General features: G+C 42.8%; 1 protein-coding gene across 6 annotated transcripts in view; it reads left to right on the top strand.

Annotated features, from left to right (window-relative positions):
* The window catches only part of LOC118100501 (receptor-type tyrosine-protein phosphatase epsilon), a 50,019-nt gene extending 27,881 nt beyond the window's left edge, over window positions 1–22,138 (top strand). Inside the window, exons 3-22 of one of the 6 annotated variants that reach the window (XM_035145695.2) lie at window positions 9,278–9,355; window positions 9,926–10,019; window positions 10,526–10,599; window positions 11,504–11,548; window positions 12,703–12,839; window positions 13,761–13,851; window positions 14,646–14,722; window positions 14,862–14,898; window positions 14,996–15,093; window positions 15,645–15,764; window positions 16,891–17,054; window positions 17,415–17,550; window positions 17,686–17,835; window positions 18,220–18,313; window positions 18,423–18,499; window positions 18,618–18,752; window positions 19,010–19,135; window positions 19,893–20,044; window positions 20,166–20,301; window positions 20,435–22,138. In XM_035145695.2, coding sequence (XP_035001586.1) covers window positions 9,283–9,355; window positions 9,926–10,019; window positions 10,526–10,599; window positions 11,504–11,548; window positions 12,703–12,839; window positions 13,761–13,851; window positions 14,646–14,722; window positions 14,862–14,898; window positions 14,996–15,093; window positions 15,645–15,764; window positions 16,891–17,054; window positions 17,415–17,550; window positions 17,686–17,835; window positions 18,220–18,313; window positions 18,423–18,499; window positions 18,618–18,752; window positions 19,010–19,135; window positions 19,893–20,044; window positions 20,166–20,301; window positions 20,435–20,509 — 2,091 coding nt within the window. In that variant the 5' untranslated portion in view covers window positions 9,278–9,282 and the 3' untranslated portion in view covers window positions 20,510–22,138. Of the gene's footprint in view, window positions 1–9,277; window positions 9,356–9,922; window positions 10,020–10,181; window positions 10,370–10,525; window positions 10,600–11,503; window positions 11,549–12,702; window positions 12,840–13,760; window positions 13,852–14,645; window positions 14,723–14,861; window positions 14,899–14,995; window positions 15,094–15,644; window positions 15,765–16,890; window positions 17,055–17,414; window positions 17,551–17,685; window positions 17,836–18,219; window positions 18,314–18,422; window positions 18,500–18,617; window positions 18,753–19,009; window positions 19,136–19,892; window positions 20,045–20,165; window positions 20,302–20,434 lie in introns of those variants that run through there. The other 5 variants (XM_035145694.2, XM_035145697.2, XM_035145696.2 and 2 more) reach the window with 5 other exon arrangements.
* The last annotated feature ends 2,563 nt before the right edge of the window (window positions 22,139–24,701 follow it).

Below are 24,701 nucleotides of genomic sequence, written 5' to 3'. Positions count from 1 at the left end.
ATCTCTATATCTCTGGACATTTCAAGAACCAGGAGAAGGAGTCCTCGTATTCCTTTTTTCTTTTAAAGAGTCACAGGTGGGTTTTTATAGTCTGCGTCAGCACCGGGCAGACAGACGGGCCCGCTGTATCTCTGCAGAGCAGCACAGGCAGCCCTCCTCATCCTTGCAGCGTGGGCCGGCTCACTCATCCCTCGTGGTCCCACATCTCCTCTTCCCTCTCTTTTTTTCCTCCCTCAGAGTGAAGTGGCTTTTTGTTCTCCCGCAGCGGTGCTTATCACTCGTTTCTCCACCGCTGGCCCCCTCCGCCCTCCTCTCAGGGAATGAAAGGATATTTTGGGGTATAGATCTTGTCTGTCCTGTGCAGAGTGTAGTTATCTATGTCTGAAAACAAAACGGGGGTTAAACAAGATCCTCCTGTTTCTCTGTGCCTTTCTGTGGGCGAGTCTATTCAGCTGCTGTTCTCGCGTCGCGCTGAAGTTAAATAAATCTAATGCCAGCAGAGAAACTTTGTGGATTGTCATCATTACAGGCAAAGACACTGCGATTTATTTTGAGTGATTTCATTTAAGTGAAGTGTGTTTCTTTGTCCCGCAGGATTTCTCAATGGCCTGTTATTTCCCTGCCTGAATAACATGACAGATAAATGAGCCACTCATTCTCAGGGGAGACCGTCTGGTTGCTTGTAATACTCTAAGATCAAGCCTCCAGACGGCATCTGACTCAGCTGTTATGATTCTGCATGGAACTGCATTTTAATCTGTCTAATCCTTTTGAGTGACCATAAAACTTCAAAACGAACCTAATGTAATCAGTTTAAGAAGAGATTTACCCATAATGTGACAAGCAGTCATCGTTTTATTTATTGTTCCAGGTTTGTCCTGATGTGTAAACTGAGTCTATGTAATTCCAGAGGCTTACGTTCAGAAACATTGTGGTTACTAAATGGCTAATAGCCTGTTTCTGCATGGCTTCCTGTTAGTAAATGCACTGAGAAGTAACCACACATTCTAAATTCGCTCCAATAGAGTTGATATGTGTCAAATTATAAAGCATATTGATTTTTAAAAACTGAGAAATTGTAAGGGAAATTTGCTATTTATCAATCTGGATTTCACTTTTTTATATTTTTGTCCATTACGACTTAAGCTGATGATAACGATGTACTGATCGGAGTGAGAGTAGTATATTCAAGCCTGGAAGTATAAGGGAGGCATAACCAGAGACTGTGTCCCACAAAGCCACTGCACCCTGCCATGAAATAGATGAGGCACAAATGATTTTTGTATTTCAGTCTTTGTCCAACTCGAACAAACAAGATGTGTGTTACTTATTGAGAATTAGAATAGGTGGTAATGTGGTACTGAAAATGAGAAGTTGGTGTCTACAAACTCCAGATTGCAAAGAAACTGCCTCCTTCTTGCAGGAAACCACCAGACAACGTTCGACCGCACTGGCTCCACTTTTGGGGAGCTGTCATGTCATAAATCTTTATATACAGTCTGTGATTTGATGATCATTGCTGGTGAACCTGTTTTCCAAATCTCAACAATTGTCATAATGGACAAAAACACGATCCTAAATGGATCCGACAGGCACTCAGCTCATTGACGTGACTAAGAACTATTTAGTCTATTTAGTCTATCACTATATTTTGTCTTCCGTTTAATCGCTATAGTAAAACCCATCAGTAAATTTCCCATAAGTCAGTTTTATTCACATCCTTTCTTCTTCTTCTCTCCCTTTCTCTCTACACGTCACACACACACCAGTACCTGCTCGTCGCCGTTTGCCGGTAATCACAGAACGCTGGGTGATAATGAGAAGTGTCACAACACCGGTTTCGTCATTTTCAGCCCAGCTGCCGCTCATTACGATGGCCATCGATGGCTCGGATTCCTGGCCGTAATTGCTTTGCCTCTGAATAATTGAAAGAGGGGACGGTGGTAAATCCCAGAGGTATCGGGCGCGGGAGAGAAAGATGGATGCCTCTGTGTTCAACGCTGTCGGGCTGGGAGGTGTAAGGGGCTGAGAGGACATGATGAGACCCCGACTGGGGAGATTGTCTCACACACACACACACACACACACGTGTTGCAGATGATGGACTACTGGCGGAATGATTGCTGCTGTGGTGGTCCTCAAACAGGCCCTGGTTCATGTATTTCCCATGTATCCCCGCTGTTGCATTTGTCCGTGTGTGTATTTCATGCAGAGTAGCCAGGCGGGTGTTGCTTTTCATGGCAATTGCTAGCAGATCTGGTGTAGAGACATATGCATGTTGTGTGTTTGTGCAAGCGCATTGATCAGAGTTGATTTAAAAGTACAACTGTCTTACACATACACAACCATGCAAACCCACACTAAATGACACTCGAACAAGCCGACCATGTGTAAGATCAGATGTGGTGTTTGCTCGTGCAGACCGGACCGGACCGTTTACTCCCACTATTTGACACTCCTGGTTTCCATGCCTTACTGGAATGTGATGGTCGCTTATAAATGCATCAAGTTACATGCTAAATGAGAGCTGCTCTCAAATGTTACAGTTATGGCTGGAATGTTTTTAAGAGGATTATCATTAATCGCCTCTCATCTAGTAGCATGTTATTTTATTTAACTAATATGCACCAGCTAAAAGCTCTAATTTCCAATGAGGACTCCCGCTAATGGCAGAGTTTTCATGGTCAGACACGGCTGCCGTCATATCTCAGTCAACAGGATGTTATGGCCTAAAACTGGCAACCGGCTCCCAGTTTTTTTCTACTTTTCTTTGTTCTTTTATTCCGTCTGCATGTGAAACTAATCACAAGCATACATAAGCACATATGCATCTCTCTCGCACATTCAGCCAAGATCTCTGCGGGAGATGCTCCACTATGTTCCCATAGAGGTGGAGGGCTGACGCTGCAGAGCGGAGCCAGCGGGTCTCCAAGGTCATTACCAGTGCCACAGCGTCTGGGCGCCCTGGGACAGAGGCAGGAATTGATTAATGACAATGCTCGGAGCGCGGGAGGGGACGAACCCAGAGTGTCGAGAAAGTAGAAACTCTGCGGCCGAGGTAGATTTGTTACTGTAGAATGATGCTATAGATGGAGTTAGTGGGAGACACTGCAGCGTGACACACTTGTACAACTACTCCTGATAACAATAATATATATAGCTCCAGCAGGCTTTATTAATTTGAGTTGGATCTGCAATAGCGTGTGGATATGTGCTTGTTGGACACAGGAAACAGAGTCTTGTGCTTGGTCGCGGCCTGAACTGCTCTCTAATCTGCATTGAAGAGTTTAAGTTGCCGTGAAAAGTTGGATTCTAGGTGTCATTCTCTGCTTAAGTTACCTGAGATGATAAACTGTTTTTATCTGGTCTCACTTGGTAATAAACATATACGAAACACGCAACTCAACAAAAGTAGGTTGATTCAAGTCATTTATCTGGTTTGGCTATATGGTTCGTACCATCTCCGTGATTTATTCGAAGTTCTGTGGATTGTTGTATCAGAAATGAAGGCTTTGTCTAAAAACTTTGAAAATGTCAAAATATGTATCTATCTCGTGGTGTTAAAATAACTGGATCTGCCCCTTCGTCAGGATCTGCCCTAAAATTTAATGAGTTCTTCCATGTCCCATTCTTCCACTAACTTTCCTGAAAATCCAATCAGTGTTTTTTTGTGTAATCCTGCTGACAAACAGATGGATGGGTGCGAAAATACCTCCCACACAGAGGTAATTAAAAACATATCTCAATCCAGTTGTCATAACTATTTACAGTATTCTCTCATTTACGTCATTATGACATATTTACTTGCTTAATTGGCTCTGAGAGGTTTTGTGTGTTTTTACTGGACCCAGGTTTATTTAACAGTATCGCAGTTTTTCAGGAGTTGTTAACTCAGACAAAAGTTGGAGTCATATCAGGTTTTAAGTGAGTCTGTATCATGGGTTTTCTTTTTCTTCTCTTGGTCAACATCCCACAGGTGCCACGTTGGTGGCCAGGTTACCATGGTAACACATTGAGAGGAACAGCGGTACACACATTGAAACAAAAATGTATTATTCACTGTGTATTTCTTTCAAACTGGTTTCCATCAGATATAATGAATAATGTGTCACCATTAGGAAACTGGTCTTTGTGGTTTTATTTTAAATAGTAGAAATGTATTCACGGGGCCACACTGTGATACAGTCAGATTGGAGATGATATCAGTAGGAATGGAGGGTTTAGTTTAGAAAGAGCAAAACTGAGCACCTTGTCCAACTAGGTTATATTGCAGGGGAAACAGTCGCACATCTGTGAGAGCAGACGGACACCCAGGTTCATTTCCTCGGTCACGGCTGTGAGTGTAGCGCACTGTCCTTTAAATAGCTAACCCGGCCCAGGTTTACACACTGCAGCTCCCCAAAGGCAGAGAGCAGCGACAGAGACGCGGTGAAACGAGGACGACCTCCTCAAATAGAGAGCGTGAACTTCCCACAGCGATCAGGTCAAAACTGACTGATTTAAAACTTAACGCCGCAATGCTTCTCTTTTAGAAGGGTTTAATAAAATCCTCCACATTCGATACCTAAACACGGAAAAAGAAGAGTAACCCAGTGTCCATGTGGAGGTTGAGGTGTCCGTAAAACAGGATATTTCACAAAAAACACTGGCTGCTACGATTCCTGTAAAAAGCGCAACTTACTGTACAAAGACCTTTTATTGATTTTTGGTAATTTATTGAAGTTTTTTACTTTAGTTGAACACTGTTAAGTTTGACCAACCACAGAAAATGTATAGTCTCTAGTACTAGAGGCCTTACGTTGAGAGAGCCTGACATTTTCATAATACACGACTAGTGGCGAGCAGAAGCCAGGTGAACTAAGAGCGGATGCATTTCCTTGAAGTGCTGGAAGTGGTTGAACACCGCAGTGAGAACATGCACAGAAGGTTTCAGATCACTGGTGGCTTTTCCTAAAAATAAGCCGTCTAGCAGGTTTCCGTTATACATAATAAAAAAACGTGTGGCCTAAAGGGTAAACAGTCCGGCAGCTTTCTGCGCAGAGGACACAATGTACCTCCTGCCCGCTCACGCTGTCACATCGCCCCCTGCACCCACATCCCATTTTCCAAATTCCCCAGCTGATGTATTTGAAGAGACAGAGCGACTCTGTGCCCAGAGAGAGGCCGTGCGCAGTGGAACTGACAGCGCTCTGTCAATGGGAAGGCGTGATGCTACGGGGGAACACTGCGTTTCCTGTCGGGGAGGCAGAGACAAACCAACGCCTCTGTCTCACCGTGCGGAAGGTTGGTCCTGTCTGACAGGGAGGTGTCTGTAGGTAATTAGTGAGATAATGCAGGGGTATCATTATGTCACTGGGGGGTTTTTTTTTAACACCCAGAGTGAAAGAATGACAGAGCAGTGAAGCAAACCACAAGGACAACACAAGTCCACAGAGAGGCATAGCTCATGTTCCAAAAACAAAACACGGTCATGGAAAACTATTTATCAGCTTCTTGCTCTGGGGAATATAAACTACAGAATTCCCACACAGCTTCTTTTTTTTTAATGTTTGTGCTTAAATAAAGAAGCAAAGGGAGGCCTTGTGTTCTCTGTGTCATGTGACGCCACCATATCTGCACACGTACGTAAACATGTGTTTATGTGCATGAGGTATTCAGATACTCCGAGGTGGCAGGTTGTAATCGGTGGAGACAGAGCTGTGAGTCACACAGTGCATACCAGGCGCCGGAGGTCTCACATCACACATAACAGTGTTTAAGTGTTGTACAGCACACACACACACACACGGCGCTGTGTGCAGGTTAAAAAAAAGGTGATGTGGTTGTGATCTGTGTTTGTGTTTCTATGTGTTGAATTCTAAACATTCCTGGAGAAATGTTCTGTGGGTTTCTTGCCTTCAGACTGTCGTGTCATTCTGCGTCTTCAGGTCCCACTGCTGTTTGCCGCAGTGTCATATGAGATGCTCGTTCAAATCCCACACGAGGTTGATGTTGTTGTTGTTCTCCTGGTGCTGGTTCAAGGCCGCCGTCTGTCTGGATCTTAATGCATCGACAAATTTGCAAACTGTAAATGTTACTTAATGCAAGAACACTTTAATGAAACAAGTTTTCCATTCATGCACGTGGTCCATGTTCAGACCAATACATCCTGAATGTTTCTCCTGTGACCACTGACTGGATCTCACTTCCTCGCTCCATATGCAAATAAACAAGTACATCAACCATCATCAGATTAGGATCATATAATACCATGTAAACCACTAAAAATCAAAAATATTTTCCGTATAAGGGTTGGGGCTTTACTTTGTAGGCTCACGTCCAGCTTTGAAACTTCATGCCCCATTCCACCGATGCCATCCCTCCACTATCAGTTATCTAATGTGGTCGTCTTAAAAATGGTTATTGCTCAGTGTAATAGTTTCCTCAGAAGAGATGTAAAATATCAGAGATTGAGTCTCTCAAGTTAGCTGTTACTTCAGGCAATTTTGTGGGATCACATTGAGAAAGGATTGCATCCCAAACAATATAGAGTTAAGGGGATGAGTGTTGTATTAAGACTGACTTGTAAATTATTGTGTTACATCCTCATATAGTGTGCTTCTAGTTTTTTTTCACTCAGTCTCAAGTGAAGCATGATTCTCGTTTCCTACCTGCAGTTTCATTGTGCAGTCCAGGACCATTAGACAGCTGTGCGTCACTGCCTGTGTAACTCGGGACACACATACCACTGAAATAACTGGCTGGCCAAGACAATAACTTTCCCCAAGGCTACTTGCAAATGTCTCCTATCGGAAAAAGAAGGACGCCTTGGAACTCCCCGCGAGCTGACATCTCCTGTGACCTATTTTCATTATGGCTGACGGTTGGTGACTAGCTCTGGAGTGCTAAATGAAGAATACAATACACTGATGAGGGCGCGAACAATGTGATGATAGCCGTTCGCCCAGAGTCTGACCCTGGCTAAATGATGTCTAACACTAAAAGTCTAATTTGAGACGTGTGGTCCAGGGCTGTTTTTTGCTACGGAGAAATGTGGGGGGAAAAAGAGATTAGATACCCGGAGGAGTAGGAAGCAGCGTTATTTATAGTTATGCAGGGGACATTTCCCCGCAAAGATAGAAGAGAGGAAGTCGGTGATCTCTCCGACGAGATGCTGAGGAGGTCGGGCTGGAGAGGAGGGGGATGAACGGGCCGCGGTCCTCCAGGAGCAGTTGAGCGGAGGTTAGGGGTCGAACTGTGACAAGGGGACATCTTCAGTTGTGATGGAGAGGAAATCAAGGGATGCTTAAGCAGAAGACAGAGCTGTGGGGCTGGCTGCGAGCGCTCTGCTGGGTGTCTGTGCTGCACACACACACACTCACTCGAAAAGAAAGCATATATGAAATCCATGCAGCCTTTGCAGGGGAAAGTCCCCAATGGGTCTTTCCTGAGTGTATTTCCACTTAAAAAAAAAGAAATCCTCAGGCCTCGCACAGAGAGTCCGACTCTAAGGATTCACACACACTGTACTAACCCGGCTCGATATCCTCCCCCTCACTCGAGCTTGTGACATTTGCAGCGAGAGCCTTAAAGAGGGGGGGATAAAGAGGGAGGACAGTCAGAGAACGGAGCGCGGGGGGTGCTCCTCTCCTCTCCTCTCTCATTAGAATTCTCTCATCAGTCTTCCCCACGGAGCGAAGGCTTGACACGTCAGGGTTTATTAATCGCTCCAGGAAATATTATTGACCTGGACCTTCTGCTCGCCCTCTGCAGTCGGTGTCTCTCTCTCTCTCTCTCTTTCTCTTTCTCTCCCTCTCTCTCTCTCTCTCTCTCTCTCTGCTCAGCTGCCTACACATTCCTCCGGTGTCCTGGCTGGACACATTACAGGACACTGCGGCACAGCGTGGAGGCTTCAACACAGTGTCTTCATTCACTTGGCTTGGCCTGGGCTTTCTTTTTCACTGCAGCTGCAAAGCAACACACACTCACACACACACTCACACACACACACACACACACACACCTGCAGCCTTGGTGAGACAAAGTGCACAGCCCTGCTTCTTGTATGTGCACTCCGCATAGACTCCAACTTTCACAGTTTTTTCAGCGGAAATAAAAGAGACACCTTTCATAACTGCATCTTGAGGCTTATAGGTTTTCATATCTAACCAGGAGCTTGAAAAGGAAAATAGAGATGCTTCAATTGGAGTGACACGAGAGCCATTTTGAATGCTCACACACGAGAATCAATAGAAGATGCTCCTTTATCCTCCCACCTCTTTATTCTTCTACAAGGAGAAAATGAGGGGATGATTTATTATGGAGTCATTCAGCTCAGACTCAAGGATGTCGCTGTGTGTGTGTGTGTGTGTGTGTGCGTGTGCGTGTGTGCGGGCTCTGGACGGAGCTCACAGCGGCATTGGTGTTGGCGTGCACCTGCTTGTGGGTGTGTACCTGCTGCAGGTCTTCATATGCATGTTTGATGGGGTGATGTTATCAAAGAGCGGAGTACGAGGGTGCGTTAAGCCTCTTGCCGCCCGACTCTAGATTTCCCTCTACATGATATGATGCGTCCAGTTGAGCACGGCTTAAGCAGCACTCATTTGTGGATCAGTGTCAGCTGACGTCCAGGCCTTTGTGACACACAGACCGCGTGTGTTGTGATTTCTTGACATGCAGCACATCAACACCCTGCACATGCTATATCCTGGAAATCACACATTTCCTTGCGGCAGAACAGCGAAAGGAAAACAGCTGCTATCAGCTCCGGGTGGCATCTCTGATAAAAGACAGATTAAAGCTTGAGTTTTTAAGCCGAGTAAATCATTGCATTGAGTTGGGGTTGAGGACACGCATGTCACACACATGAAACCTCCTTTTCATTTTGATACAAATTTAAATCCGAAAATTTAAAAATAGCATTTTCCCTTTCCTGTCCTGGATGTTATCTTTGCAATATTTTCTCAATGAGTCTGAGGAAGCAACATGTTCATTGACTTGGGGTGTTGCGCCTCCAAGTGGACATACCAGGCATTACACCGTGGGTTTTAAGACAGGAGTAATGAATGACCAGGATATGAGTGTGTTGTTCCATTGTGTCTCGGTGAACTTTGCACCGATGAGCACATTCCTGAAAGTGACCGTCATGAATAAAGTAATATGCCTCAGATCTGTCAATAGCTTTTGTGTCCCCCTGAATGGTGATTATTGTCCCGCGGGCCGTGTTCCCATGAATCTGGACTTTGCAGACATGCCTGGCGCAAAATTGAATATCCGTCTTCATTTTGTTTTTCTGCAGTCACAATGGTCCCACTTCTGTTCTTGGTGGCGACCACAACAACTTCCAATTCCACCGGCAAAGGAAACAATACACAAGGTAAGAACGTCAGCGACGCACCTCACCGACATGTGAGGCCGAGTAACGCTGAACAACGACATCTCTCTGCCACCCACCACAGTCATCACTTTTCCTGAAGATATGATTATTATGTGTCTTCCGCTGCACATGCTTGATAATAGCCTTTTTGTGTAGCCTTGTTATTACTGCATCACAATGAACCTCTGCAGCCCCGGACAGGCATCTGCGGCTCACTGTGTCTTTATAAACACAGCTAATAGCTGCCTGCGTGGCTGTGACTCTTGGCTGAGCCTCCTTTCTTAGAGCCTCTCATTTTCTGTTAGACAGGACAAAATGGGCTGATACTTATCGCTGTAGACAAAATACAGCTGGAGTCACTTATTAAATCTGTCCTGTGGCCAGAAGAGAAAATGGAAGGTGTGACGCCGCACTAAGTATTAATTTAGTTTTATCTCCTCCTGCAACACACACAGTCATGAACGCAGCCAAGCGTTTGCACACACTAATATATGCCAACCCCGCTTCCTGCTTCTGTGTTGACGCTGCTCCCTGACCCCCCCGGCTCTGCCTCTCCTTCTTCCTCAGAAGACACTCCATCCCCCAGCAACGTCATCCTCCCCACCGTGCTGGTCCTGTCCCTGCTGCTGCTCATCGTCGCACTGCTAGCCTGGTACTTCCTCAGGTAAAGAAAAAAAGTTGTGAAAAATCCCCCCCTCCTCCTCCTCCCTCCCCCCCGTGCAAGAACTCACCCACCTCACCCTCCTACTGGCTGGGCGTGAGCCAGATTCAGGGGGGGGAGGCAGAGCTCAGGGTGACAAACACTTCCTCCTCTTTAGTCATTGAGGCGGAGCCCCCGTCAGGAAGTGCTGCTAGTCCACTCCCTGTCATGCTCAGTAAGAAGAGAACAGGCTGTGACAGTGGACTTGGCAACAGAAGAGGGTGAAGAAGAACTTCAGAACCACATTCGGAGTAGAGTTCTGTGGTTCCAAGACATCAGCTAATGAGAAAGAATAGCTTCTCAAGCTTCAGATGGTAGGACGCACAGATTTCTGTTCTCTGGTACCTCGATCCATCGCTGCAATAAAAAGAAAATGTTATTTCTCCAGGACGTCATCTAATCTGATCGTGCATTTTCTTGTGCCATTGTTTTCTAAAGTGAATTTCATTATTTATTTTATTCCCTGGCAGGTTAAAAAACCAGAAGAAACCAGTTGTCACGACAGTTGACAAGAAGATACCAAATGGCATCCTGGAGGAACAAGGTAACGTTGTTGTGAGTGGAACCGTGTAGTAGGCAGAGAGACAGACAGTAGCTTGTGAGAGCGACAGGTTGGCGGAAGCAAGGTGCCATCGTAAAAAAGACAGAAACACGCGGCAAAGAGAAAGAAAGAAAGTAGGAGGCGAGAGGGAGGCTGCAGAGTTTCATTTGAAACTACTTCTGCAGGTTGTCCCACCATAGCTCTGTGGTCGTCTTAGGCTTCCTGTAGATATCTGATATCATCGTCACCATCTTTGTACAATTTTTTGACACTGCATGTAAAACGAGTGAACTGGTGCAATCGTCCGTGTAGTGCTCTGAGCTGCCTTATTTATAGTATTGGGTGAGATGTGTGAAGCATGACCGCAGCTGTTGGACATCTACAGGAAGCAACATGTCTCGAGGACCTGCAAATGTTCTTTAGGAAGTATTTTCTTATCTGACAATACCGAGGAATGTACAGAGCAGGTTGTTCTCTTGGGGAGAGGAAATATAACCAGGAGATTTAGCTGGAGAAACACAGCACAGCCACAAGTTACATGCAAACATGAATAGGATATTGGACAAGCTGCTGATCCGTTGTAATTGTAAATATGACACATTTTCGTCTTAGGGATTTCTGTATTTGATTTGTACTGGTTTATTAGTCTTGGGCAACATTGCAGTGAATTAAAATAAAAAATGTAATCAGTTCAGGAAGTTTTTTTATATTAAATCTACAAAAACAAAATCATAAAAAAAGGTTTTATTGAGAATGAAGTGCTACTTATGGTTCAAGTGACGATGTCTAGTTGATAAAATCAAGTCGCATTGTGTCAAAGAGAATCAATTTGCTATTTTCAGTGATGGTATTGTTCTGTTCTCTGACTTTGCACATGTGTATGTTTGCTGTGTGTGTTGTGTTTTAGACTTCGGATACAGTTCTGAGTCGTTATACACCATTGTACCCCCAGGTCAGGTATCCAGGGTGTCGGTATCAGGAGCCCTCGTGTTACTAACACTCTCTCAGTCCTTTGTCAACCTCGACTTTTCCAAATTGTGAACGCTAACAGAATGCTTTGTCGGGGTTGTAAGAGAAGTTTCCTTGGCTTTTCCCTGGGCTCCTTTGGTTCTCTAACACCTGTTGATGTCCATTGATTATCATTGTACTCGTTTTTTTTTTTTTAAATGAATCACTTAGGTATTAGAAAACTCACACCAACACGACATAAGATTTGAAATCAGTTTTGATAATAATAACTTTGTTTGTATTAATCCCTGCAGAGTAGTTCAATACCCTGATTGTCTAACTGACCGATTCCCAACCTAGAGCTACTTGTACGTCATGGTGCGTTCCCAGAGGACACTTGGGAAATAATGTAGAAATGACAATTTGATTAGCACACGTATATCGAGTTACCTTAACACTTTTAAATGAGAGTGCATTCAAACGTATTAATATGTGAGCAGAGAGTCCTCACATAACAAAACATGGCTTCATGGCTAAATAGGTCAAATTTGGATTTATGCAATAGTTTAAAGTGGTGGGCGCTAAAAGTCATGACGAAGAGATGAATGGTTAAAATGAATAGCTAGCATTCGAAATAGTATCAATATAGTATAAAGGATAAGTTGTGCAGAGTTGGTGGAATTACCTAAAACCTACAGACAGCCTAAATGGTGGAAATAGCTAATCGAAGAACAGTAATTGGATGAATGGTTGAAATAAATAACAGTTATTTAACAGTTGAAACATTTGGCGTGTTGTACAATAGAGCTACAGTGAAATTGTTGAAATAGTTAAAGTAATAAATAATGAAAGATCCTGCGTAAGAATGAAAATTGTAGTGTAACAATATCCACTTTCTGGACATGTGTGCATGATGGGCAGTAACATGAAGGGGGATTTGAGTTCATCTAACAGGGCTGTGGGTATGTCTGATAAAAAGGTTGGGACACTGGTCTAATTAAACCCAATGCCTGTCATCACTGTAACTTTAACTTCATTTATTAGTACAATTGTTACCAATACTGAGCTGATTTCTAACGTAACAAGTAATTCACCATCACCACATTCAACGTGATTGATGCAGCAGGGATGATAAACTGGTTGTTCTCCGCCCAACAGAGCAACAGACGGTGGTCCTTCTGCCTCGGTCCCCCTCAACCTCCAAGACCTTCTTCCCCATCCTGGTGGACCACCTCGAGGACGAGTACCGGCTCCGCTCTGCGGACGACGGCAAGCTCTTCAGGGAGGAGTACAATGTGAGCATCCCTCTCCTCCTCTCCTCCTCTCCTCCTCTCCTCCTTGTGGAGGTTAGGGGAACAGATTTTAAGTCACACAAGAACATGTTAAAATGACATTTAAATGAAAAGGAAATTTAAAAAATGCATAAAAACAGAGTTAGACATATATCAGACAGAAGTATCAGCATGAGTGTTTAGAGACGTGTATATGAAAACCTTTTTTTTTTATTGAATAAACAATACAGATAAGGCGTACACTTGTGTTTTACGTAAAAGAAAAAAATATGTTTATAATTAAAGTTATTTAAATCTATAAATTTGGTTGTTTTTTCTTTTATTTATAGTTATTTATAATCAAGTTTATAGGTTTGAAAACGAAGGAACCATTGACAATTTCTTTTTATATATCGGTCAACTTAATTCTATAGGAATTTCTTTACTCCCTAATATCGGTACCGGCCCCTAAAAATCCAAAGCACTCGGTCTCTGGAGACGGGATTTCCCACAATGTGCTGTGTGTTCATAAGAAGACAGAAAACTCCATGACTAATACGTATAAAAAATTATTGAGGAAACCTACTTATAGATATGTGTCACATTGACAGTGACACATGCTGCACACACACACACTCACTCCCACGCGAGAAAAATACCCTCGTACCCTATTTGGGACTGTGATGGACGATCTGAGTCAAATTAACGCATGCGAGTCAGGTTCCTGTACCACACCTAAGTATGTTTTTATTCACAGACTGTTTGTCAGCACTGAAAGAGGAAGTTGAAGGTCTCTGCTTTTAATGGATGACTGTTTACTGTAGGTGGCAGAGGAAGTGTCTACATGGAGGCCGAAACAAAGCCCCTCCCCTACAGAACACAATGCACTGCTGAAAGTGGAGAGTATTTTTCAGTATGTAAAAAAAAATTGATTTTGTTTTGCAGTCGTTGCCCGGGGGTAATGCCCATGGCACGTACGAGGAGGCCAACAAGGACGACAACAAGGAGAAGAACCGATACCCCAACATCCTCCCCTGTGAGTACACTGTGCTTTTATAGGAACTGACAATTAGTTAAGCTCACACTGCAGTTTCCTGTGTGATTGTGTGTACGCGCCTCTGAGGAGTCTATTAGAGTAAAGATACAGTAGATCATCCCAGATAGCATATATATACATTCACTATGAAAAACTACATTGCCCTCACCATTCTTCCTTTTACAGCCATTGCTATCAGTTGTATCTGTCTCCATAATAAGGATCCATTGTTTACATTTTTGAACTGTTCTATTCCTATGTGATCCTTAAAGGAAAAGTAAATTTCTTTGGAAAATAGGTTAAGAAACTTTTTTGCTGCTTTAAAGTTTCAACTTTGATCCTGCACTGATTTGGAATTGGGAGAATGGTGCCACTTTCATTCCCACTTCTCACCTTGAACATTCGCTCTCTTAAATAGCCAGAATCAGGGCCAGAATAAGAGTAACGCCAAACTTTAAATCAGTTAAAAAGATGTAGAAGTCATTAACCAGTGTTTATCTAAAACTTTTAAAATATCAATAATTCTAAACAGAGTTTGGTGTATTTGTTACAGTAGCAGCTCCTCTGGTTCAGGAAGCCTCAAGGCTCATATCAGAATATCAGAACTATATATATAATTAAGTTGTTTATTCTGTATATTTATAAAAAACAAGTTTAATAATGAAAGTTTAAAGAACCACTTTCCCTAAAATGTCAAACTATTCCTTTAATACTCTGTAGACTACCTGCATAGTATAGCTATTTAATCATGTAGCTGTATTGACAGACTTATTTAACCTTTCCAACCTCCACAGATGATCATTCCAGAGTGGTGCTGACTCAGCTGGATGGAAACCTCTGCTCCGACTATGTGAACGCCTCTTACATCGATGTGAGTTATACTCTTGTTTTTACGAGCAATTTAAGGCCCAATCATTCATGTAGGTTTCAAATTTGAGATTCAAAGCCAATTTCTTGATCTTGGAAAAAGTTCATCCCAGATTTATAAATTATCTTTTTTTTCCCGACAGGGTTACACGGAAAAGAACAAATTCATAGCAGCACAAGGTAAAGATATAATGTATTCGGAAACAACTTAAAGGTGTTCATACCTTGATTTTTGTAATTTCACATTTAAATAAATGACTAAATGTGAATGTTTCAGGTCCCAAAGAAGACACGATGGCAGATTTCTGGAGGATGATATGGGAGAAGAAAGTATCGACTGTTGTCATGCTGACAAATCTGAAAGAAAGGAAAGAGGTGAGTGATTTCCTTGTTTTTCTGTCCATGAAAAAAAGAATTCCTACAAGCTTCAGGGTTTCTTCTCCAGCCAAGTCCCTGCTCTGACGTAACTGTGAAGGGGGAAGATTTCACTGCTTATGGTCACATTTAAACTCATTTTCACACCTGTTATCTCCCCTTTGACATCTGTTTATTCCTGCTGTAGTTGCACAGTCTGCACGGTGAACCTGAAAAGAGGAAAAGAGCGAGAGAGGCTCAAACCGATCAATGAGGAGAGAATTGGAGAAGATTTAAATCAGTGTGTGGATGGGTTTAAAATCAATGGCACCATAATGTGTAATAAAGTCTCCAAAGGCCGTTTCATAATCGCCCAGCACAGTCTCATATTGAGCGGTTTCACCCGTCTTACTTATTAATCTGGACTGACTGGCTGTGAAATTGAAGCATGTGGGTCGTGCATGTGAACTACTTTGTCTCCCGAATGGGAAAAGTCCTTGAATATGTTCCAGAAGGAGCTTCATTTTGTGAAGGGTTTCATTCCTTGATTCATGGTTGTTATTTCTCCTCAGGACAAGTGTTGCCAGTACTGGCCGGATCAGGGCTGTTGGACCTATGGGAACGTGAGGGTGGCAGTAGAAGACTTCACTGTCCTGGTGGATTACACCATACGCAAGTTCTGTGTACAATATGTAAGTTGGCAATCCATCGAAAACATGGCATGCTGTGTTATGTGTGAGGGGTGAGTTGCTGCCCAGAGTGAAAGAGTTGAGGAATCTATCCTCACTTGTGGTCATGATTCACAAACTCTGGGTCGTGACAGAAAGAACAAGATCACATAAGCAAGCGGCCGCAATGAGTTCTCAGAGATAGGGTGAGGAGTTAAAACATCTGGAGGAGAACCGCTGCTCCTTCATGTTGAAATGACAGTTTAGGTGGTTCAGGCTAGTAAGGATGCCTCCTGGGTGCCTCCTGTTAGAGGTTTACTGGGCACATCCAACAGCGAAGAGCGTTGTTAGAGACCAGCAGACCCAGATCCTGCTGGATCAGGCCTGGGACCGCCTCGGGATCTCCCAGTCAGAGCTGAAAAATGTGGACGGGGAGAGGAACATGGCGACCTCCGTGACCCGAGCCTGGATAACTGGAAGTGGATGGATCATTTAAACGGGGTGTCTGTGGGGTCTTAAAGGATGAGTGTGTGGAATTTAGTGACATCTAGTGGTGAAGGTGAGGGGTGTTGCAGCTGAATACCCCTCACCTCACCCTCCCCTTCCAAACATGAGAGAGAACCTGTGGTAGCCTGTTGTCATAAAAACTCAAAAGTTGTTTAGTTTGTCCAGTTTGGACGACTGTAAAAAAAGGACCCGCTCCTGATGTGAATATAAACTATTTAAACATAAAGGGCTCATTCTAGGGTAAAGAAAAACAATTCGTACAATTTAGATAAAACACACTCGTGAAAACATCACTAGGATTATTTTATTTTCGATTTCTGCCAAATAGATCCCTTTCATCTAAATCTAACACACTGGACCTTTAAATTTAACTCACAGAAGTCTTCAGTTTAATTTAAACCGTGTTGCAGTTCACTTCCTTTTTCACAGTAACTTCACAGTTTCTACATTATTAGAAGAGTAGTTCCTGAAAAAGATCCTGCTTCGGGGCACGGTAAATGCATCCAAGCTGTTACTGCTGCTTTGAAGGTGGTAGCTCATTAAACAGATTTATAAAACAAAAACATTGCCCGGGGGTGAATTCAAACTCACTGCTGCTGTGTTAAGTGTGTTGACGTCCGCTCGTGTTTGTGTGTCTGTGCAGCAAGCCAGCGATGCCGCTAAGACGCCGCGGCTGGTGACCCAGCTCCACTTCACCAGCTGGCCTGACTTCGGAGTTCCCTTCTCCCCCATCGGCATGCTCAAGTTCCTCAAGAAGGTCAAGGCCGTGAATCCGCCCTTCGCTGGGCCGATTGTGGTTCACTGCAGGTACAAGAAAGTGGAGACAAACGGGACTCATTGTTTATTGTTGTCGTTGTTTATGTGGATCCAGACTTTTTATTCCTTCCAAATGAACATTACTTTTAGTGCTTTTCATTAACCAGATTGTTTCTATGGAGATAAATGTATTTAGGGCTTTAAAAAATCCTCTTTGTGCGTCTGCAGGAAAAGCAAACGATAGCAAAACATTGTTTACGAGCTCAGATGCCCCCATTTTTCCATCCTGTTGTTGATTAACATGCGAGTGTCAGCTGACGACTGTGGTTCATTCAGTCTGTGGCTCATTCAGTCTGTGGCTAATTCAGTCTGTGGCTCATTCAGTCTGTGGTTTGCTCTGTGTCTCTGCAGCGCTGGTGTCGGGAGGACGGGAACCTTCATCGTAATAGATGCCATGATCGACATGATGTACCCCGAGCAGAAAGTTGATGTGTTTGGGATCGTCTCCAAGATACGGGAACAGCGCTCGCAGCTCGTCCAGACAGATGTGAGTCTGAGATGGAACAAGTTCCTCCCTGTCCATCACTTTGGATACGTCAAATAATGGCCATTTACAAGTGAATTACAACCCCCTCTTTCATCTTTAATTAATCCCTTTGTGTTTGTGTGTCCCCCCCACCAGATGCAGTACTCCTTCATCTACCAGGCCCTGCTTGAATACTACCTCTACGGCGACACAGAGCTGGACGTGTCTTCTCTGGAGGGACATCTGCACAAACTCCACAACACCTTTGTAACCGGTGACCGGGTCGGCCTAGAGGAAGAGTTCAAGGTGAGAAAAGTTATCTCACATTCTGGCCCTTAAAAGAAAAGATATCAAGCCTGCTGCACTGCGGAAAACCAAGGAATGATTGTTTAGTTTTGTTAAAGATCAAACTGGATTAAAACCAAATATTTGAGACCCCATTAATTAGTAGACAAAACATGTCCTGTAGTACTTGAGAAATAAGAAGAGATAATAGTTCAACAGGTCAGTTTTGCCGCCTTCTCCAGGTTTTCTAGACCAAACACTATATATTAAGCAAATTTCAATTCCCCATCTGTACTCCAGACTATTTTAAAATATAATATTCTGTCATTTCTCCATTTGAATTTGTAAGCACAGGAATGGACATTTGCAGGTTTTTTAACATTTTAACATTTTTTTTCCGCCCAGAAACTGACCAACATGCGAATAATGAAAGAGAACATGAGAACGGGGAACCTTCCTGCAAACATGAAGAAGAACAGAGTCCTGCAAATTATTCCGTGTAAGAGAGAAGTAAAAGAACAGTCTGTTTATTCCCCGTCCTCGACTCTGAGGCATTTAATAACTCCGGCTTTGTTCACCAAGAGTTTACCATTCTGTTCCCATTTCAGACGACTTCAACAGGGTTATCCTCTCGATGAGAAGAGGTCAGGAGTTCACCGATTACGCCAACGCATCTTTCATCGACGTAAGCTGATTTTTACTTTCTTCTTTCAAGCACATCTGATGCAGTTCATATGTAATTCTGCTATTGTGCATGATTGGACCTGTAAAGCTGAAGAGGTGTGTTTCCTTCCCCCACACAGGGCTACAGACAGAAGGACTACTTCATCGCCACACAGGGCCCCCTCCAACACACAGTCGAGGATTTCTGGAGAATGGTGTGGGAGTGGAAATGTCACTCCATTGTCATGCTCACTGAGCTCCAGGAGAGGGAGCAGGTGAGCTGTGCTAGCGGATCCCCCCGCTGCCGGACGTGACTGATCTCTTCAGTAACGACCGCAGCAGCAACATAAACTATCCCTGTGCTGATTTCCTGCCTCTGTCACAACACAGCTCAGTTCATGTTTGTGCAGTATCTCATTCTGAGCCTAACTACTTTTTTAAATATATGAGCATGTAAAATATTCCAAACTGCAGTTCATGCGTCGCTCATCACCGCCGGTAAACAAACCCTTTTATTTATGTCTTCTCTCAGGACAAGTGTTGCCAGTACTGGCCCGCAGAGGACTCGGTCACGTACGGAAATTACACAGTGGAGCTGAAGGGAGACACTCTGTGTGACACCTTCAGTCTACGAGACTTGGTACTCACCTTTGTCCCGGTAAGCAAATGAACCTCGTGCTGCTGTGATGAGTCATTAAAACCCACATTACGTTTCCCTGTCGAGATGATAAAAAAAAGTGTAATAAAACAATTCAGTGGACTGCAACTGGGGCTGAGCGATAAAACAATACTTATCTCAATATAATTTTCATCCATAGCAATATAACAAGGGTTCAAGATATATCTATATAATACTAAGCACAGTGAGGAGGTATAACACATACTTGATTGATCAGAAGTGTTTTGCTGTTTATCAAATGCTTGTGGTTCTCTGTCCACAAAGAAGAGTTCAAAACAACAACCTTCTGTCAGTCTTTAAACTTAAACGGTGACCTTGACCTTTGACCTGCAAAATCGAATAAATTCATTTTTTAATCCACATGAACATTTATATACACTTAACTTCTGAACATATTCAAATTCCCCTTTTTGTGCACAGCATCTAACATAACTGTCTTATCGCAGAAAAAAAACAAGTGAGTGCATAGAACTCTTTTTGCGGCTCCAGGAAAATATGGTGGGCAGGAAGTGTTCAGGGTTTTCAAGTGGGAGCCTCCCATGTCATATATTTCATTAAATTCGACCCACATCGCCTCTCAGAGACCCGGCAGTATATCCCCGCCTCCCGGAGCAGCACTTATCCGCCTGCCACTTATCTGCCGCACACTTGACACTGCACCTGCCATTACGCTGCTTATAAATCTGATTTGAGAGGCATCATGATCTTTTGTCTGCCGGTGCATTTCCTCTCAAAGGAGAAGCAGACGCGGGTGATCAGGCACTTCCACTTCCACGGCTGGCCGGAGATCGGCATCCCGGCCGAGGGGAAGGGCATGATCGACATCATCGCGTCGGTGCAGAGACAGCAGCAGCAGTCTGGGAACCATCCCATCATCGTACACTGCAGGTAAACAGACAAATAGATACCCCCGTGCTCCCATTTGTGTTGTCACCCGCCGAGTTCCGCATGTGACAAATTAAAGCTGCAATGTTTTGAAACAACCTGTGTGTGTGTTTTTGTGCTGCAGTGCTGGTGCAGGGCGAACAGGTACGTTCATTGCACTGAGCAATATCTTGGAGCGAGTCAAGGCAGAGGGTCTGCTGGACGTGTTCCAAACTGTGAAGAGTTTACGCATGCAGAGGCCTCATATGGTCCAGACTGTGGTGAGTTAATTATCTACGGATCCAAAGAAATGTCCAAAATACAATTTATCTTCCCCAGTTTATTGCTTTATCTGAACTGAATCCAAATTTACAGCCTAATCCACGTGTGTCTGTCTCTTTCTTTTCTCCACAGGAACAATATGACTTCTGCTACAGGGTGGTACAAGACTTTGTCGACATTTTCTCAGACTATGCCAATTTTAAATGACGAGATTTGCCTTAAACACACGGTTTTTAATGTTGTTTTCTAAAGCCGGTTATGTGTTTCTTTTAACTCGGTCAAATGATCTTCTATTTTGCTATGCACTTGTCCCACAATTAACTCCAAACTCCATCCTCGCTGTAATATAGTGTATGTCAGTGAATGAAAAATTGTACATGAGAAAAAAAAAAGATAAATTATGTATATTTCACATCTTGTATGATAATTATTTTGTCATGAAGTGTGTCAGACATGGTCTCTCATTTCAGTTTTGTTGTATAATATTGTACTTAAAAATGTTTATCTAAGTGTTCGACTGACCATGTCATATTCTTCAAAGTTGTAGTTATTGTAAATGTATTTATGTATTGACAATGACATTCCAGTCTTTCTTGTTTGGAGGACAGAAGGTGGAATGTTCAAATTTGAGTTTGTCTTTTTTCTTTGTTAAATGCATCGATTAATTGATGACTTCTATTTGAGATTAGAGGTGAAGCTGTTTTTCATCGTCTTCAAGCTCCATGCCCGTCACGAATGTGATACTTTTCTAGTGGAACTGTTGTCAGAAAATGAATGATTCACTTGAGCCATAATGCAGAAAAAACAAAGTTATGCAACTTGGGCTGAGGTGACAGTGCCGGGGTCGATTTCCAAAATACGTTCGAGCAGAGGTTTCACAGTTAAGACGCATCACAGGGTCATGAAACTGGTTTTTGTACCTGGAAATGTGGTGTGCAACTGCATTTAATGTGGATGTAATGTTACTACAGGCTGCCTTTTGTCTGTAGACGACAACAAAAAAGTATTTTGCTAAAGTGACTGCACATCAAAAAAGCACATGACTTAAGCCTTTTTGCCAAGAACATGCAATATTTATTGCTTTATTTCTACGATAGATTAGAGATTTTTCACAGCACCATCACCAGTGTACCTTTTTTAAAGACATGGAAGAGTAGAACTACTCTCAATTGAAAGCTGAGCACTGACAGGTGATTTAGGAAAAGGTCAATGTGTGGTCGCTAAATGCACAAGAGACGATACAACCCAATGACGACCTGTGGCAGATGTAAAGATAACGCACAGGAACGTATAGATGAGTCTTGTAATGGCAGAAACCTTAAAGAACCACACCAGACTGACAATGTCACTTGTTTTGGATTGAACAGGTATCTGAACGTCTCTTGTGCGTTAAGTCTTTGCAGTAAGTCACATCCATCTGGTACTCCGACATGAAACCAAACATCTGCAATGACCGGACCCTGCTTTGCTATAATCCTCAATGAGCTGCGTGATTCTGTTGACGCTGTGTGTAAATACTACATGACAAAGTGCTAACATTGTTCAAGTGGCTGAGTGGCGAGGAAACGTGGAGCGATCGCTCATGTTCTCTGTGCTGTTCCCGTCTGTGGCAGATCTGAGGAGAAGCACGAGAAGAAAGTAGAGACTTAAAAAAAAAACGACCCGAGTCTGATTTCCCTCGGCTTCTACTCTGTCTCTAAAGAATATTAAAGAGGGTCTGTTTCGTCGACAGCTCTTTGCCTTTGCTCTCTCGCTCTCTGTGGGTGTTCTATCCCTCTTTTTGGATTCTCAATGTCTTTGAAATGCAAGTTGCAATATTAAATTCATCTGAAAATGCTTTGTTGTGCAGCCATTTTTCTCCGGATGTCTTCGCTGCCGTCATACAGCCACTGCAGCTGCTTATACTCGTGTGAACTTTGAGGGGAGACATTATGGGGTCAGCTCAGCCTGCTGCAGCTACCATATATAGTCTTAAACCTACATCCACAGGATGTTCCTGAGTGATTCCTATGAATGATACATAGCATACACTCTACATAAACATTTTGCCATCGAGACCACGACAGTGTCCTGAGAAAGGCCTGTGTTAAATGTCAGTTAGCACTGCAACAGTAATGACAACAGCAATATAACAATCCAGTTTTTCGTTAATGATTTATCTGCAAAGGTTTTTCATGATTAATTACTTTATTATTTGATCTATGAAAGGACGATTAACAGTGATGTCAACAGTCCAGCATGTACAGATTACTCTATTTACTACCATAATACAAAAAAGTTGTTGACAAAGATATTTGTCAGTGAATTAATAAACCATTACTTTTAATAGACCATTAGTTTTCCTCCTATTTATCTTCTCTATATGTTGATCAATAGTGGAGCCAAAGTATCCTCAGATTAACCCCATGCAACAATATGAAAACATGGGATTAAATACCAGCAATGAAAGAGAAAATGCAATAAAGTAGATGTATATTCGGTTTGAAAGGACACAACTGTCAATGATGCAAAAGACTGACATTCCAAACATGAGGTTCAGCTTCTCTTGTCCCCAGCATAGTTCTATCTGTTCAATGAAAACAAAATCTTTAGTATCATTATCATACATATGCACATCCACTCCTCAGTGGTTATGTCACAATTTGAGACGAAAAGGCACATTTCTCGACCTGTGTAAGTAAATGTTTTTAACCAACAGGGGGCGATGTACGTCAGTCTATATGTAGATGAGAAATTCTGTTAATTAAAAGATACAATTCAACCAATAACAGATCAATCAATGTTTGTAATGTCCAATACAAATATCAGTGTACTTTAACTGTCTGTGATAATCTGACTGACAAATGCAACATGATGAGACAGATGTGTTTCCTCGAGATTCCACAGAGCTGAAAAAGCAGAGGCACCCAGAAACACAGTGGGCAAATAACTTGTCTCTGATTGAAAACAATCACAGAAATATTCAATGGCATAAAAAAAATAAGCTGTGTAACCTTTGACCTTTGCAAAAATGGTGCATCATGAACACAGTGAGCACGAACCATTGCTGCATGGAATCATGATATGGAAATGTAGCCACAGGAAAATGTATTGAAATAAAAGCCATTCCTCTTAAAGTGTCCCATTAAACATAGTGTGGGGGCCTTGCATCAAGGCTCTTGACTCACAGGAACATCTTGGTCTGGTTCTAATTTCAAGGAGGCGTTTCACTGGATTGCATCGTGTCAAAAGTTTACGACAGAGGTTTCTTCCTGTTTTTGAACAGCCCCACACAGCGTTGCACAAATGCACCCAAACCAGAATTACACATTTCCAGTTGTATGGATATTTGCTGTTATCTGTCGTTATTTCGATGCTATTATTTTGGATTTCGTTATTTTAAAAATAGTTTTGTCCTGACTTGACTCTCATTGGCTTACCGGCTCACCAGGACTGTTCTGTTATTGGGGGAAATCCTGTCAGTTCAACTGTAATTGCTCAAAATTAGCTCATGGTTTTACGAGCAAACAATCAAGTTAAACTGAAATCAAATTTCACACCAAGGAAATACAATAGGTCGCTTCTGTTCTGAAGGAAACTTTGTCCTTGACTCGTGAGGAGAACATGAGAAAATTATCTCCTGCTTCTAAACATAAATGTGTGCTTAAAGCCTTCATCTGTGTGACAGTCACCAGTCAATAACACAGAGGGGGGGGGGGGCATCTGGGCTATTTCTTGCCAAACAATCATGTTTCTCATCTTGCAGAAAAACCTCAGTGACAAAAAGCCTCTTTGTTGACAATTTCCACTTCCTGGTCCCATGGTAACACTCCTCAGTGGGAGGGGCTGCAGCCCAAAAAAGGTCGGCATGAGTGGGGAGGTCATATGAATTATGTATTAACCCGAACCGACTCCCGTATTTTGATTGACCCCAAACTAATTCTACTTTGTCATTCACAATGCTTCCCATTTTCTTTATAATATATTATGGAACATGAGCCTTTTATTGGCAGCGTGGCCCGAGCTGTGACCCCTGTGATGAAAGGCTTTCATGTGTGTCTTGGAAACTAATTCCTGATTACACTGTGAATGTCAAAGCCTTCTCACATGTTCCGCCTGTGACTCCATCACAAACACAATGTGTCCGGAACTACGAACATAATGCAATATCATGTAGAATCCATCCTTTAAATTGTTTGCCGAGAAATATAGGCCTACCTAATATGCACTAAGTCTTTTAATTTATAATTATTTACAAAGTTGAAGTGGTACTTGCTTTCTCCAAATAAAACGCACCATCTGTAAGACAGTTTAAAATTGAATGTGTTCTTTGGGCAGATCACTGCAACACAAGAGAAAAGAAGTCATGCCAAAACAAACAAGCATCTACAAACGAGCGCTAGTCTGTACTTACCTTGAG

This window comes from Hippoglossus stenolepis, chromosome 21, assembly GCF_022539355.2.
Source record: "Hippoglossus stenolepis isolate QCI-W04-F060 chromosome 21, HSTE1.2, whole genome shotgun sequence".
In the NCBI taxonomy this organism is placed as follows: Eukaryota; Metazoa; Chordata; class Actinopteri; order Pleuronectiformes; family Pleuronectidae; genus Hippoglossus; species Hippoglossus stenolepis.
Note: the sequence above shows the minus strand (reverse complement) of the source record. Positions and strands in the feature narration are given on the sequence as shown.